This window comes from Mirounga leonina, unplaced genomic scaffold (assembly GCF_011800145.1).
Source record: "Mirounga leonina isolate KUSES-001 unplaced genomic scaffold, KU_Mleo_1.0 Mir_353, whole genome shotgun sequence".
Taxonomy (NCBI): Eukaryota; Metazoa; Chordata; class Mammalia; order Carnivora; family Phocidae; genus Mirounga; species Mirounga leonina.
In genome coordinates, this window is record NW_023270699.1 from 3,080,961 (window position 1) to 3,097,669 (window position 16,709).

The 16,709-nt window shown below is 59.2% G+C and overlaps 1 protein-coding gene across 2 annotated transcripts in view; it reads left to right on the plus strand.

Annotated features, from left to right (window-relative positions):
• Positions 1-7,847, plus strand: part of CBS (cystathionine beta-synthase) — a 26,492-nt gene extending 18,645 nt beyond the window's left edge. The window contains exons 12-17 of one of the 2 annotated variants that reach the window (XM_035030100.1): positions 746-823; positions 972-1,106; positions 1,348-1,456; positions 5,032-5,116; positions 5,551-5,592; positions 7,073-7,847. In XM_035030100.1, coding sequence (XP_034885991.1) covers positions 746-823; positions 972-1,106; positions 1,348-1,456; positions 5,032-5,116; positions 5,551-5,592; positions 7,073-7,212 — 589 coding nt within the window. In that variant the 3' untranslated portion in view covers positions 7,213-7,847. The remainder of the gene's footprint in view (positions 1-745; positions 824-971; positions 1,107-1,347; positions 1,457-5,031; positions 5,117-5,550; positions 5,593-7,072) is intronic. The other variant, XM_035030101.1, reaches the window with a different exon arrangement.
• The last annotated feature ends 8,862 nt before the right edge of the window (positions 7,848-16,709 follow it).

Here is a 16,709-nt window from a genome sequence, read left to right on the forward strand (position 1 = left end):
GAGGTGAGGTGTGAGAGGGGTGGGGTGGCTGTGAGAGGTGTGAGGGGTGGGGTGGGTGTGAGGTGAGGTGTGTGAGGGGTGGGGTGGGTGTGAGGGGTGAGGTGTGAGAGGTGGGGTGGGTGTGAGGTGAGGTGTGAGGTGGGGTGGGTGTGAGGTGGGGTGTGTGAGGGGTGGGGTGGGCTTGCGAGGGGCGAGGTAGGTCTGAGCGGTGGCGTAGGTGTGAGTCTCGGAGATGGTCGGTTGAGGGACGGAGCGGGTCGTCTCACACCGTGTCCTGGTCGCCTGCTGGCGGGTCAGGGACTCCCCCTGTGGGCGCTCGTGCTGCCTGGTTAGGGCCGGTCCTGGGCCGGTGTGCTTCACCCTCAGGAGGGTCGTGTCCCTCGGGGACAGCATTGTCCCCGAGTGTCAGGCGGGGGGTGGGGAAGAGGTGGCCCCGGGAGACGCGCGGGGCCTGCTGGCTCAGGTCCGGGGACGGAACCTGCTGTGGCCCGCGCGCCTTCAGACACAGACGCCGGGCGCTGCTTGGCCGGGTGCCCGCGTTAGGTCCTTGCCGGGGTCTCCCAGGTCTGCCCTGGGGGCCTGGCGCCCTCGCCCTGCAGCTCAGCCACGGGGCGTCTTTGCTGGCCCATGGCATCCGGCGAGGGGTGCTGGGCTTTCTCTGAGAGCCCGCCGTGTCCCCCTCCGTGTGGGCAGAGGGGTGGTGAGCCCCTCCGTCCGGACCCCGGTGACTTGCTGACACCCGCAGGTCCAAGTTCCTGAGTGACAAGTGGATGCTGCAGAAGGGCTTCCTGAAGGAGGAGGACTTCACGGTGACCAAGCCGTGGTGAGGACCGCCCTCTGAGGTGGCCCGTGTGGCCGCAGGGCCCCTTGCTCCGGCCCACAGCTGCGCGGCCTCCCGGTGTGATGACCCTCACAGTGGCCGGCTCTGTCCCCGCCTCCCGGTTCACGGCCCGCCCTGCTCCCGCCCTCAGGTGGTGGCACCTCCGAGTGCAGGAGCTGAGCCTGTCGGCTCCGCTCACCGTGCTGCCCACGGTCACCTGCGAGCACACCATCGAGATCCTGCGTGAGAAGGGCTTCGACCAGGTGCCCGTGGTCGACGAGTCAGGGTCAGTGTCCGCCGCCCCCGTGCGGCTCGGCCCCGACACGGGCCAGAACGGAAGCCCAGGGGACCGAGGGGACCCGCTGGTTTGCAGAGCCCCTGCCACCCGGAGGCCCTGCACGTACTGGTTGGATTTGCCCCCTTGGCCGAAGGGCACCCTCTGACGCTGAGGGCGCCCGTGGGCATATTCTGCCCTGGGCAGGGAAGGGCTGCCCACCCTGACCCCTGACCCTGCCCCCGCTTCGCAGGGTGATCCTGGGGATGGTGACCCTGGGGAACATGCTGTCATCCCTGCTCGCCGGGAAGCTTCAGCCGTCGGACCAAGTTCGGAAAGTCCTCTACAAGCAGTTCAAGCAGGTACGGGCGCCCTGAGCGCAGGTGCGCAGTGTGGCCCCCGGGGTCCGGAGCAAGCGCGCCTCCGCCCGCGTGACCGTCCCCGTACCGCGGGGCCCTCGCCTTTCCCGGGCACGCTCGTGAGGAGTATCTGGCAGGCCCAGCTACCTAGTGAGAACTAGAACATTCTGGGCGACGTTCGGGGCTGGGGGGACCCCGCGGCGGCGGAGATCACCGCGATGGCGCCTCAGCAGGCCGGGCAGGGCGCGCTGCTGTCCGAGGCCCCGAGGCCGCAGAGTGGGGCGTCCCCTCTCCCTGGGCCCCCCCGCGCTGTTGCTCGCGCTCTGGCCTCCACGTGGCGGCGAGGGCGAAGGTGGGCGGTGGGCTGCGCCGCTCGGGGAGGCCAGGGGCTCGGGGTGAGTGTGCGGCGCCTCCCGCCTCGCCACAACCTCGAGGCTTTCTTCCACTTCCACCGCCTCGCTCGGGCCCTGCGGAGCCCCCCCCCCCCGAGCCCCCCCCCCCCCCCGCTCCTCCGAGTCCACCTGTGCTGCTTCCTCGGCCACCAGCACCCCCGGCCCCACACGGCGGGCGTTCCTGGGCCTTCCGCTCGCCCCTCCCGCGGGCCTCTGCTCACACGGCCCTCCTCGCCCCCAGCCCCTGGCACACGGGTGTGCCTCCGGCCGAGAGCTCCGGGGGCTGCCCGGCCCCCGTGTCACCCGTGAGGGGCTGGCCAGCCCGGCTGAGCGCTGGCGAGCTGTCCGCGGGCCCCGTTGCCACCAGCTGTTGTTTCTTCGCTCCCATCCCTAAGAGGTGTAACGGCCTCGCACGTCCCGTTTCACGGCGTGACGTGACCCCATCCCCAGTCACCCCAAAGGCTTCCCGCACTGCTCCCTGACCCCCAGCACGGCGGAGGCCCTGCACTTCCTGTGCCCGCAGGTGGCGCGTGTGCCCCCGACTCACGCATACACACACCGTGCGTGTCACGCCGTGTCCGGCGGCTTTCCCACCACATCCGGTTTTGCCATCCGTCCGCAGTGGGCCGTGCACACCGTCTGTCCCCCTCCCGCTCCATCGCATCTCGGGCCTTTTGGGGTTGATTCTGTGGGCGCCTGGCCCTTCCCTCGGGGAGTGGCTGCACCCGCGCCGTGGCCTTCCGTGGACCTTCCGTGGGCCGGCGTGGCTCCCCGGGGGGGGTCTCTGCTCTGATGGTGCTTCGGTTTTGTGTGTGTGTCTTCAGGCTGGCGGGGCCTGAGGGTGGACAGGCAGAGCTGGGGGCCGCCCCCTGCCGCGCAGCTCTCTTTTGTTCCCTCCCTCAGAGGCCAGGTCGGACCTCCCGGCACGCCTTTCAGAGCATGGCCAAGCCCCAGGCCGGCCCTGCTGGCTCTCCTGCTTTCAGGACTCTCAGGGTCTCCGTGTGGGGACTTCAGTGTCCTGCCACCGAGATGCTGGGCAGGGCCGGCAGGAGCAAAACATGAAGGGGCCCCAGTGTGCCTGCTCCGCTCCGCCCTGGGCGCCAAGGGGCTGCTGCGGATGGAGGCAGGAGGTCTTCCTTCACCAGGCGTCCGAGGCTTCCACGGACCACATCCTGTCTTGCGAACGCAGGGGCCCCAGGGTAAAGCCTGGGTGGGACCCGTCTCCCGGGCACACGGCCCTGCCCTGTGCTGGCCTTCCCCGCTGTCCCAGCCGCCGGGGTCTTCCTGACCCCTGTGGTCTTTCTGGCCGCATCCAGCATCTGAGCTGCCGAGCGTGCGTTCGGGGCACTGCCGTGTGCGGTTCAGCCCACACCCGGTGTGGCTACGGCGTAGGGTACCACTGACCCTCTCCACCCGGCCCCGTGAGCACGTGTCTTCTCACGGGGATATCGCCCCCCTTACCGAAGCCAAATAGGAAGGGCGCCCGGCTAGGCTCTGGTGGGGCTAACTGGGCTTTGGAAGTCACCTTGGGGTTTGTCCAGCTCGCATCTGATGAGGAGCCCCAGGGAACTGAAGGCCGTGGAGGCCATGGGGACAGAGGACTCTCCAGGTCCATAAAGGACTTTTCTGGGATGATAAACAGGCGACCTAAGAGCATGGTTAACACCAAGTGACCCTTGGGGCTGGGCTGCGGGCGCCCCGTCTGTAACTCCCCTTCTGAGAACCTTGCGGTGTGACCAGGTGGAAAGAAGATCCCACCACAGAGCCCCAGGCCGTGAGCCTTGCGCCTCCAGCCTCGCGGGGGTGGGCTCACTCTGCTTTCCGGATCAGTCGTCCCCCTCGCGGTGCTCACCTCTCCCTCTGGGCCATTTAAAACTGGAAAGATCTTTCAGAGGGAATTATGGCCTCAAATGAGTTCAACTGGTAGAGCGGTTGCCTTCGATCATGCGAACGTCATCTTCCAGGGAGGGGATGGGGTCTGTCTGTGGAGTGCTAGGGACGGACAAGTTTGATGACGCGCCCCCCACCCCCCCGCCCCCAGGGCCAGGGAGGCCGAATCCATGGAACAGCCTCCTCACACTGACTTCTAAACGAATGTAAAGACTGAGGCCATTTGGGCCTTTCATTGATAGCAGACATCTTCCATCTGGACACGTGGTCACTGTGACTTCCCAGCTCCCAGGCGGTTGGGCTGAGAAACCCCATTTCAGGTCTTCCCTGAGGTGTGAGCTGGGTGTTGGCCATGTGGGGGTAAGAGGGTCCGGGCAGCCCTTCCCAAGGGAGTGGGCCCACCTAGACCTGGATGCTGGGTCACCTGATGGTGAACTACGGACCGAGCGGGGTGATGGGCCTGGAGATGGGGGCCACTGTGGGCTGGCCTTGTCTCTCCCCCCACCCCAGGGAGGACCAGGGTCTCTGTGCCATGGCTGGTTTCCAATCCCCCCATCCTGATTTTTCTTCCTGGATCTTCTGTCCATTTTGTATTCCCCAAATTCCCTTTTCCCATTGTGTCAGAAACATGCTTCCCATGAAGCTGCGTGCAGGCGAGTCTGCTCCTATTTATCTTTGAAAGGCGGACGGACTGAGCGTCTTTTTTCTTTCTTACTGTAAGTTCTCATCACCTGTCCTGAGCAGGTGGTACCGAGCGAGTTCCCACATTCTTCCCTTCTCCACATGGTTTCCTGAGTCTTGTGTTGATGTCAGTTTGTTGCGACGGTAACCAGCAGTCCATTGTTACTAAGTAAAGGGCTAGTTGAGGTGGGGGTTCCATCTGTCTTCACAGGCCAACGGGTTGTGACAAATGCATCCAGTGCAGTGTCCCACAGAATAATACTGTGCGTAACCCCCCCCACTCCACCTCTTTGTCCTTGATCTTTTTATTATTTTGCCTTTTCTAGAACGTCCAGACTGAACTGGGATCAGACCATGGGAAGCTCTTTTAACAGGCTCTCTCATGTAGTGATTTGTACAGAATGTCCTGTGTCTTTTCAGGGACTGATGGCTCATCTTAGTGTCTTACGTACATTGTGTTGCCCCCTGCATCCTGTGTTCAGTTTCTGATTCAGCCAAAGGCTACGGGGGTACCTTCTGGAGCAGTGGCCATGGGAGCAGCAGTCCTCAGGCTCTGGCCAGGTTGAAACCCGGCTGGGCCGCCCCCGTGGGCACTAACCACCGCTTCTCTTTCAGATCCGCCTGACGGACCCACTGGGCAAGCTCTCGCACATCCTGGAGACGGACCACTTCGCCCTGGTGGTCCACGAGCAGATCCAGTGTGAGTAGGGCCCACTGCAGGCCTGGCTGGGTTGGGGCCGGGGAGCGGGAGCCCTGCAGGCCGCTGGCTGCCAAGGCCCAGCCCCAGGTTCCGTGCACCTTCCTGCCATGAGCTGTGTGGGGCAGGGAGGCCCTCGTCCCTCAAGCATCTGGGGAGTCGGTGGTGCTGACCTTAAGCCCCCACCGGCCTTGGACTGTGGATCCAAGGGACCCCTCTGCCTGGGTGCCCACTGCCGGGGAGGCCATGGGGCTTTCGAACTGCCACGTACACATCCACTTTCAGGCCAGGGGACGCCGGTCCAGTCCCGGGGAGGAGGCGGCCTGGGGAAGTGAGAATCGGGAGGGGCCTGAAATCTGCCCACCCTCCTGACAGAGAGTGGTCTTGGTGCCTGGGCGGTCCCGAGTCTAACCCCTCTCCCGTCCTTGGCTCCACAGCATGGGACCTGGCCTTATCGGGCGTGGTGGGGGGGCCTGCAGGTATGTACGCCCTGCCCCCCCCGAAACGGCTCTGCAGTTAGAATCGCAGCCTCCGAGGGCAAAGGAGGGTGTCCAGGGTCCTGGACCCCCAAGCTTGAGTGGGAGGGTTCTTCCTCCTAGTCTCACGTTTACTCGTATTTGAGCATCTACAAAAAAAAAAGAGAAAAGAAAAAGATAAGGAGCTCCAAGTTCAGGGTCCAGGAATAAAGTTTTCTCGAGTCACACTCGGTAGCACTTCTGCTGTATTGGCAGAACCGAGTGGTCTAACGGACCGTGTGGCCCTTTACAGAAAGTCTGCACGCCTCGGTTCTGGACGAGTTTCTCCTGGAGGGGTGTGTAGGGCAGGTTACAGAGGCGGCTACAGACCACTCTCTCCTGCGGGGATGCGTGCACAGAGGCAGCCCTGGACAGGCTTCTCCAAAGCTGCCCCTTTGCCTGTACATCCCTGCAGTGTGCGGGGCTGATCCCTTCTGGGTTCCCCTTGTATTTTCCTGAGGTGCTCTGAGTAGGCCAGCTGGGTGCCCGCCCCCCCATGCCTTCCCCACCCCCACCCTCTGTGACCTCTGCCCTCCAAGGCGGGAGGGACAGCCGGCCACGGGAGTGGTGCTGGGGAAAGAGATGGGACCTGGGCCTTTCCCTCCCGCTCCTCTGCTCTGCGGGCCGTCCGTGTGTTGGTCACGGCTCTCCAGGGAAACCAGGAGGATGAGTGGACGTCCGGAGAGAGATTCAGTATCCAGAATTGGCTCACGTGACTAGATCGGCAGGTCCCAGGAGCTGCAGGCTGAGCGGACAGGCTCAAGACCCGAGAAGAGTCAGTGTTTCAGTTTGAGTCCAAAGACAGCAACGATTTTCTATTACTCAGGGAGCATCAGCCTTTTTGTTCTCTTCAGGCCTTTGGCTGATTAGGCGCGGCTCGCCAGGCCAGGGAGGGCCGTCTGCTTTACTCAGTGCAGCCGATCAGCTATCTGGTCTCAGCCAGGCAGCCAGAATAATGTTTGACCAAGTATTTGCACACCCCGTGACTTAGTGAAGCAGACACATAAAATTAACCATCCCCAAAACCCTGCCCGCCCACTGGTGGCACAGGATGGCAGCCACCGCGAGAGAGGCATGGGTCTGAAGACAGGCCAGAGCTATGAGCTGCTGTGGTTCATGCTGTGGGCAGTGTTAGAACTTCATGCCCAAACTCGAGCGCAGGCACCAAGGGGGACCCACAGATGGGTTGAGTAGTGAGACTGGGGCATCTGGCCCGGCAGCCCTGGCGTGGAGAAGCCCGGACCCTACTCTGCAGCTTCGCCCAGACGGCTCGTGTCAGATGGCCGTTGCTGTGGGGCGGCCCGGGTGCTGCTGGGGAGACCCTCGGGCGGCTTCAGGGCGGGGCCTCGGGAGCTCAGCCGCCAGCAGGGCCTGGGTGCGGGCAGGGCGGCCTCCCATCGCATGCACACACAGGACCCTTTACACCTACTGCCTTGTTCCTCAGACCACAGCAATGGCAAGTCCAGTAAGAGGCAGATGGTGTTCGGGGTCGTCACTGCCATCGACTTGCTGAACTTCGTGGCTGCCTGTGAGCGAGAGCAGAAGACCAAGTCAGGACCTGCCGGGGCCACGGCACAGCTCTGACGGCCCCCACGCCACTGGCCGGTGTCCGGCCTCTCTTGCTTTTGTCTGAGCACGCAAATGTGACTTTCAGCTGCCTGACGCTGGGCACTGCTCTAACATGATGGGTAGCAAGGACAGGTGCAGGATGCTTAGCCCGGGGCCAGCAGGAATGTTCGTTTTCCCTTTATTAGCACCTGGCTACCTGAATGAATCTATTTATGGTTTATTAGAGTAGATGTGTTTTTCTTTAACTTTCTTCTAAAATGTTTCAATGCAAGAATCTTCTTAAATAGAACTCAGCCAGGTGGAGGAACCCATGTGAGGATAGGAGCAGGGTGGGTAAAAGCAGCTGCAGGTGGCTTTTCTGGGGAAGAATCCAGAATGGGGAGCAGCAGAAAGGGGCTGGGGAAGCGTGGGTCAGTGTCTGCTTGGGGCTGGGTCGGTCAGAGCGACTCGAATGTTTGGGGTTTTTTGATTGAGGGGAAATTCCCATAACCTTAAATCAACAGTTTAAAAATGTGATGTTCTCGGTGTCATGTAGCCAGATCCCAGTGCACGTCATCACCTCCCCTCCCTCTCCTGGCCACCGCCAATCTGCTTTGTGTCTGCGTGGGTGTATCTGTTTGGGATCCATCATATAAACGGAATGCTACAGTCTGGCCTTCTGTGTCTGGCTTATTTCACTCAGCACGATGTTTCTGGAGTTCGCCCACACTGTAGCAAGGGTCGGTTCTTCACTCGTTTTATGGCTGAATAATGTTCCGTTGTGTGGATGGATGTTGTGTTTATCCCTTCATCCACGACGGATGGACATTTGGGTTGTTTCTGCCTCTCACCTGTTAGGAACTGTGCTGCCATGAACCTTTGTGTATAAGTGTTCGAAGATCTGTTTTGAATTCTTTTGGTTCTATACCCGGGCCTGAAATTGCTGGGTCACATGGTAATTCCACGTGTGATTTTTTTGAGGGACCACCAGACTGTTCCACAGTGGCTGCCCCCGGCTTACATCCCCACCACCCACGCACAGAGATTCCAGTTTCTCCACGTCCTTGTCCACATTTATTATTCCCTAGTTTTGGGGGTTTCTGTGTATTTGCTTTACAACCATGATGGTATAAAGTGGCATCTCATTGTGATTTTGATTTGCATTTCCCTAATGACTAATGATGCTGAGCATCTTTTTATGTGCTTTTTGGTCATTTGTGTATCTTTGCAGAAATGCCTATCCAGGTTCTTTATCCATTCTCAAATTGGGTTATCTTTTGTTGTCTTGCTGTAGGAGTTTTTATATACTGTAGATACTAGACCCTTATCAGATATGTGATTTGCAAATATTTTCTCCCCTTCTGTGGGTTAACTTTTCCCTTTCTTGATAATGACTTTTAGTGTACAATATTTTAAACTTTGATGAAGTTCAGCTTATTTTTTTTTGTTGTTATACCTTTGGTACTGTATATACGAACCCATTACCAAATCCAAAGTCATGAAATTTTACACCAGTTTTCTTCTAAGACTTTTATAGTTTTAGCTGTTATATTTGGTTCATTAACCCATTTTGAGTTAATTTTTATACATGGTGTGAGGTAGGGATCCAACCTCATTTTTTTTTTGTATGTGGATGTCTATTTGTTAAAGAGAGATTATCCCCCATTGAATGGTCCTGGCACTCTTGGTGTAAATCAACTGTCCAAGGTGGAAGTGTTTTTTTCTGGACTCTGAATTCTACTCATTGGTCAATAGATCTGTCTCTAGGCCAGTACCACACTGTTTTTGATGACTATAGCTTTGTAGTAAGTTTTGAAATCAGGAACTGTGAGCCCTCCAGCTTTGTTCATTTGTAGTATTATTTTGGAAATCATGATGCATCTTGATGTATTTTTCTTCATGTTTCTTGTACTTGGAATTCTTTGAGCCTCTTGGATTCCAATATTTGACTAGAGATAGTTCCAGGAAGAAAAGAGAAAGCAGGGAAAGAAATCACCAGTGAAATAATTCAAGAACCTTCCCAGACTGAAAGACATGATTTTGTAGGTTGAGAGGGTCCATCCAGTACCCAGCACAATGGATGGGGAAAGACTCATACAGGAAACATCACTGTGAAATGTTAGATCACTAGGGACAGGATCCAAAAGCAGCTTCCAGAGGTGGGTGGGGAAACCCAGCTCACCTAGAAAGTCTTGGGAATGAGAAAAGCATCTGACTTGATCTCTAGCTTGTGGAGGCTGGGAGACAAGGGAGCAGAGCCTAAAAACATCTGGAATGGAAGGAATATAGGCCAAGCCGTCCCTTAACAGCAAGATGGGGATACAGACATTTCCACCCAGGCACTGGAAGAGGTGCTCCCCAGGTCCTCAAGGGCACCCCAGAATGGCGGGGAAGGCAGGTCCCCTGACAGAGGGCTAGTGAGCCATGGACTGCAGCAGGACAGAGGGCTCCAGGGGATGCTTTGAGGGGGAGGGAACATCAGAGGCCTACAAACATTTGAGTCAAAGCCTGGTAGAAAGTAGGGGTTGCTTTAGTGTACCTAGGAAACACCACAAAAAGGCAATTTGAATGCAGGCTAGACCGTTGACCCTTGAACAGCACAGGGGTTGGGGTGCCAACCCCCCTCCTCCTGCAGTAAAAAATCTGCAGCGTTTTGTTCCTCAGAAACTTAACTGCTGGGGCGCCTGGGAAGTGCAGCTGGTTAAGCGTCTGCCTTCGGCCCAGGTCATGATCTCAGGGTCCTGGGCTGGAGCCCCACATCGGGCTCCCTGCCCAGTGGGGAGTCTGCTGCTCCCTCTGCCCCTACCCCCCTGCCCGCTTATGCTCTCTCACTCTCACTCTCAAATAAAATCTTTAAAAAGATACTTAACTGCTAATAGCCTACCAGTGACCAGAAGCCTTGCTGATAACATAGTTAACAGACTTTATATGTTACATTTATACTGTATTCTTACAATAAACTAAGCTAGAGGAAAGAAAAATTAAGACATCAAGAAGAGAAAATACATGTACAGACTAGACTATGGAGAACAAATCCACGGACAAGTGGATCCACGCAGTCCAAAGCTGTGTGGTTCGAGGGTCTGCTGAACGAGGAACGTAGTCACAGTGCCCAACACAGCTAAGCTGGGAGGAAGGACTGCCTAATTAAAACCCTGTAAACGCTGCGTGCCGATCTACACAAACGTGTGTCTGCGCTGGTGGGAAGGGGCTTGTGGGCAGGAGGGTCCTCACCCTCGGCAGAAGGACATGACTGGGCAACAACGACAGGGTGAGCAAGGGTTTGGAACCACGCGTGCAAGGGCCACGGGCTGCAGCTGGGGCGACCGAAGCCGCTGTCTCTCGAGTGCATGCGGTGGGTCTGGGACGCTCATGTTCATCGCAAGCCGCCTAGAACTCTGCCCTGGATCTGTGTGTAACGGTGATTTAAAAAAAATCTTTTTACACACGAAGCCAGTAAAAGCTAGTTTCTGGACGAAAAGGAAAGTATCTTGGGTACGTTTCTGAAACCCAGTAGTCCCTGTATTAGGCTTTTGTGAACAGTGACCGGATGGAGGAGACCGTCGTACCTGCTGCTGTCATTACAGGACTCCCGATGGGTCAGCAGGTTACTTTCCCGCAGCAATGCTGGTACTGGACCGTCCCCAACACGGTCATAGCCTGCTCCCTGGGGACCACGGTGCTCCACGTGGAGCTCCGAGCCTCCCCTCCCCCGGGCACCCCAGGCTTCAACCTCGTCAGGAGCCCGCCGGCCCCTGCTGCTCGCACTGGTGGCGGAAGCCGGCAGCCCCCGCGGCCTGCTCCTCATTCCTCCGTGCCAGCCCGGCCGAGACCCGGTGGGCAGCGCCGTGGCCACACGGGGCTGTCCTGGGGGGGCTCTCTGAGCTTCCCGGCTGGGCGGGGCTGCGGTGGAAGCAGCAGGCATGGGGCTCAGAAGCCACCTCCAGCACGTCCCCGGCTGTCCCCTCACCATCACCCCCGGACACCACCTCTCCGGAGCGGGAGGCCTTCGGCGACAAGCCTCCTGTTGCAGGCGCACCTCCCTCCCGTGCCCGCATCCTCTGGCAGAGAGCAGCCCGGTGCCCTGGGCACACCCCTTATAAAGCGCCGTTCCTTAGTCATTACCCCCTTGTCTCTAAGACGGAGGCTGCGACCTGGCATCCCGGGCCTGGGCTGTGGCGGGAAGCCCCTTGCTCTGGACGCGCTGGCAGTCGTAAGCACAGGTGGCCTGCTCCGCCCACGGGCCTGAACTTGGGGCGGGGCCCCACCTGGCTGCCAGGGAAGCTGGACTTTGGGGTGTTTAGTCAGCTGGCCACAGGCTCAGCTTAAAATGCCAGTGGTGGGGGACCAGTCCTAAGGAAAAAGGAAAAGGGGCGCCTGGGTGGCTCAGTCGTTAAGCATTTGCCTTCGGCTCGGGTCATGATCCCAGGGACCTGGGATCGAGCCCCGCATTGGGCTCCCTGCTCAGCGGGAAGCCTGCTTCTCCCTCTCCCACTCCCCCTGCTTGTGTTCCCTCTCACTGTCTCTCTCTGTCAAATAAATAAATAAAATATTTAAAAAAAAAAAAGGAAAAAGAAAAAGATGGGTGGGGACACACCCTGCCCTTTCCTGAGGGTGCCCTTTTTAAGGGAACCCCCACAAGTGACCAAGCTGGCTCAGGACACTAGTGTCCCAGAGGGCAAGGCGACGGAGCTCCTTGGGTCCATGTGACCATCCCATGTGGCCGGCGGACCCCCTCCTCCTGCTGAGTTGGGCTGGGGACCGTGGGTCACTCCTGGCCATGCCCAGAAGGTGAGCGCCCTTGTGGGTTGTGGATCACCTCAGCTCCCGACATGTCCTGGTGGGAGACAAAGCCCACCTTCCAAGCTGCAGACCGGGAAGCACCCATCACTCTCCCGACATCTCTGCAGCTAGGACGCAGGCACCGGAAAAGCCTGGCGGATCAGACGCACTGGCCCACGCCACCAGGAAGGAGGACGTGGAGCCCCATGTGGGATCTGGGCCAGGGGGTGGGGGCTGCAGTGTGGCATCTGCCCCATTCCCGGTGTGACCAGCGGTGGCTTGGCCGCCGGCCTCAGCCTGGTCCTCCGGCCTGAACCCGGTCCTCCGGCTTCAGGACCACTGGAGTCTGGCCTTCCCGGCAGTTTCCTTTTTGCCGAAGGAGCCACAGACCACGTCTCTTGCAGCAAGAAGCGCTGAGCAGGGACACTTCCTCCAAGGCCACCTAGGGACAGGTGTGTTCTCAGTCCCTTCCCCCATTCTCCGTCACAGCTGAGTGCACGGTGGATTCCAGAAGGAACATGCTCTTCCTGGAGCCCAAGCTGCGGGATGAGGAACCAGCCGTCCCCCACGATGGTCTGACAAGTGCTGGAAAGACTCCGGCCCCCGGACAGCTCTTCCTGGGCTTTGTCGCCCTGGCTCAAAGTACTGTCAGTCACACCTCACCCCTCAGGAGGCTGGCCGGCCAGCCTGCCTGCTCCTGGACTCAGAGACATAGGCCACAGGCCAGGTTCTTCTTCATCTGCCAGGTTAGTGAGGGCCAGGAGCAGGAAATCCCCCGAGTGGGGCGAGCCCCCCGCACGGGCCCCTGCCGGCTCCTGAGCGGAAATCGGTACAGCCTCTGGGGACGGCAGCTTGCCGGCCGGCACACACACTCTTGCATCCCACAGACACCGACTGAGCGTCTCTATACACCAGACACCAGTCCAGGCCCTGAATTACAAATGCCCGGACACCAGACCTTCCCTTCTGGTGGGAGGGGTCAAACAAGAACCAAACAAGCGCGCTCTGTACATGCGGAATATTACCCAGCCTTGGAGAGGAAGGACATCCTGACACATGCTACAAGGATGAACCTAAGGACATCACGCTCTGCAAAAGAAACCAGTCACGGAAGGACAAACACTGAATGCTTCCACTTGCAGAGGCATCTCGAAGGATCAGACCCATGGACACAAGACGGAGAATGGGGAGGGGTGGGGCGAGGAGCTGAGGGAGGGGCGTGGGGACTGTGTTTGATGAGGACAGAGCTTCAGTTTGGGAAGATGGAAAGTGCTGGAGATGGACTGTGGGGATGGGCTGCACGACAGAGTGAATGGACTTAATACCACAGAACTGTGTGCTTAAAAATGTAATTAAGATGCTATATTTTATATTGTTTACTACAGTGAAAACAAGAATAAAACAGGAAGAGAGTTGGAGAGAGCGGGGAGGCAAAGCGGCCACATCCCCCCAACCTGGGAGGGCTGGTGCCCACCGAAAGGTGACATTTCAGGCTGGAGAGCTGTGGGGGCCGCCCTGTGGGGCAGGAGTGTGCCGCCCGAGGGACCGGCAAGAGCAGGGCCACATCAGAGCCGGGGCAGAGCCGCCCTGTGCCAAGGCCCCCGCACTCCTGGCGTGGCGCTCGGCTCCCGGAGGAGCACTTCTGCCTGGCCCCGGGCTGCCCGGCAGAGCAGCATCCTCCCAGAGGCCAGCTCGTTGGTTTGGAAGTCCCGTGTGGCAATTCCTGCCCACAGACGCGTGTGTGCGAGCGCTCTGGACGGGGTGAGTCCACGGTTTCCACGGGTCTTGGCGACCGTGTTGGGGTGCCGCGCTCACAGCAGAGGCCACAAAGTCCTGAGAACAGAGCAGCTGCCCGGGCCGCAGGACTTGTCAGAGTGGCGCCGCCCATTCCTCTGAACCCTTTGCCAGCACAACCAGGGGTGGGGGCAGGGAGAGCGAGGGAGGCCGGGCCTGCGGCCTGGGCAGGGGTGAGGCACACAGACCGGCAGCCAGGCTTCAGGGGAGGCGGCGCGCGCGACAACAGGGACAGGTTCTGTGCAGAGGGGGCTCTGCCCCAGCCTGGTTCCCACTGGGGGCCCTGAAAGCTGGCCTTCACACGGGAGGCAGGCTCTGGCTGCCCGGTGTGTCCCCCCGGGGCTGGCCAGGCAGGGGCCCGCGTGTGCTGTGCCAGGGGATCACGAGCCCCGGCGGGGTGCGGTGGGCAGGGCGTCTGCAGGCTGACCGCCCCAGAACTGCAATGTAACACTGACTTAGAATTTCTGTAATGTATAATAACAGATTCACGCCGACTATTTTTGCTGCACTGACTCACATCAAAAGTTGCATTTGTTTTGAGCGGGTATTTGCTTCACTCAAAGTTTACAAGTTCAAAGGAAGGCGAGGACCAATGAAGCCTGTGTGCGGAGCCTGAGAAACTGTCAAGGGCCACGGAGGAGACAGGAAGGGACCGGGGGACACGGCGGATGGGGGTGGGGATGGGAGAGAACAGACGAAGCGCCGCGGAGCGGGTCAGAGCCTCTCCGGCACAGAGCCAGGAGGTGCCAGGACGGCCGGCCAGGCGCTACCTAAACCTCGCCAGGTTCCAGACACGGGATTCGCTTGATGGACAAAGTCCTAGACGCGCACGCAGGGCTGGAAATGCTGCCGTGGCCACAAGAGCCTGGCACGCCCAGAACACAAACACTCCCCCACACACAATCAGGATCGCCGGCGTTTGAGAACGCTCCACAGGAAGAAGACCATGAAACCACCGCTCAAATTCTAAGTAAAAGTGATTTCCAAGTCCCATTTCTCCTTCCTGATGCCCACTTTTAACTTGTGGACCTCCGGTGCAGAGAGCTCGTGATGCCCCCCGACCCGCCGCGAGCACCCTCCCTCCGTCTCCGGCACCCGCCTCGGGACGCACGCCTTGGGCCAGACACGTAGCCTCGGAGTAGCCGGAGTATCCTGGGGCAGGCGCGTTCCGCGCATTTCTCACCTGACGGAAGGTGTGGCAGACCCAGTGCTGCCTCTTTTCTCCACGTCAGCCTGTCTGGAAGTCTTGCTAATCATGCTGCGGCCCTGCTTCCCCTTCTGATGGAGAAGCCACGAGAGTATGCACCCGACAGTAAGGACAGCGGATAACCCACAAAACCCTAACTCTTCTCTGGCTGAGCTGCAGCGGCCAGGCCACCAGATGACTGACCTCCAGAGGGACAAACCCCTCCAGGGCAGGAGGGGATGCAGACCGGCTCAGGGAGGGCAAAGAACACAGCCAGCCAGGGAGACAGCGCTCCCTCACACGGGGGCCGGCGAGGAGGCGTGGGGAGCAGCCTAGGGGACTGGAGAGACCCCCTGAGGGTGTGTAGGCATGACCCCCGCCCACCACCCTGACTGTTCCCTCACATGAAGAGCCTTAATCCACAAGGGGAGGAACCCATAAAGACCGCTACTTCTGGGGAGGCCCAGAGAACCTTTTGGACCCAGGATGCAGCCCTGATCCCAGGCCACTTCCCCCCACTCTGTAAGGCAGTTTGCCGGCAGACACGAGTGGGCAGGACCGCTGTGGAGGCTGATCCCGGAAGCCCCCAGGACCTGCCCACCACCTCCCGCCTTGCCAGGGTCTTCTGCTGGGAGTGGGGTGGGAGCAGGGAGACCGCCTCAGGGGCTCAGGTGTGCAGGGCCTGCCGAAAGCTGAAGGCAGGGCAGAAACAAGGACAAGGGTCTGGCTGCAGGAATCTGAAGGAGAAAAAGCAACGGCGAAACCTAAACCCAGCTCGTCGGTTCAAAAGATTCACTCACACACGCTAATGGCCTGTCGGCAGGGGTGTGCCCATTCCTGGGCATGAGGACTATCTGCCTTGGTCTCCACTGTTCTACCAGATAAACCGGCATTCCATCCTGAGTTAGGAGCCGCACAGCAAAGATACACCCCCCTCCGCCGCCCCCGCCATCAAGAGAGAAAGCAGTCCTCCGAACCAGACCTAAGAACACGCGCCTGTCAGATTCACCCAGTAGGGGGCGCCCGCCTCAGCAGGTGCACCCCACCCCACGGGCCTTCCCCTTCCCCTTGGCACAGACCCCCAGGGTGCTTCTGGATGCCCTGCGGCCACGAACAACGCTGCCGGGAGCATCTCTGCAGTGGTCCGCACAGGAAGCGGTCACAACTCCCTGGCCGGGATGGTAGGGCCAGAACACACCACGCTTCCGTTTGCTGGAGTCCCTGGAGGACCGTGAGAAGGACCCCGCGGCAGGGGTCCCAGTGATGCTCCTACCCCAGGAGAGAGGCTCCCACTTCTACGCGAACTCAGAACCGCCTTCCCCACTGTGGCCTGAGAGAGAAAGCGGTTTCCGGCGCCCGGCTCGTGGTGCGCCTCCTCCATGGGCTTGCTGGCTGCTCAGACGCGCCTTCAGGGACTGCAGGTTCATATCCTCGGCCATTTTTCTCTCGATTTGCAGTCTTTTTCTTTTTGATCTGCAGGACTCTTCCCTTAAACCTAAACAGTAACTCCTCATCGGCGGTAGATGCTAAAACAGAAAAACACTCCTCTCAGATCATCAGCTGTTCACAGTCCACAGTGTCCTTTGCTGAACAGAAAAGCTTCCTTTGGATCTGGCCAAATCCACTCGTTTTATCCTATCGTTTCTGTGTTTGGGGTCTTAAAAGGTCTCCCACAAGGTAACAAAGACAAGCTCCCTCATCACCATCTGCTGATCCACAGTCACCTCCCCGTGACCCCTGGCATCTGCCTCACCCCACTTCTCTGACCCTG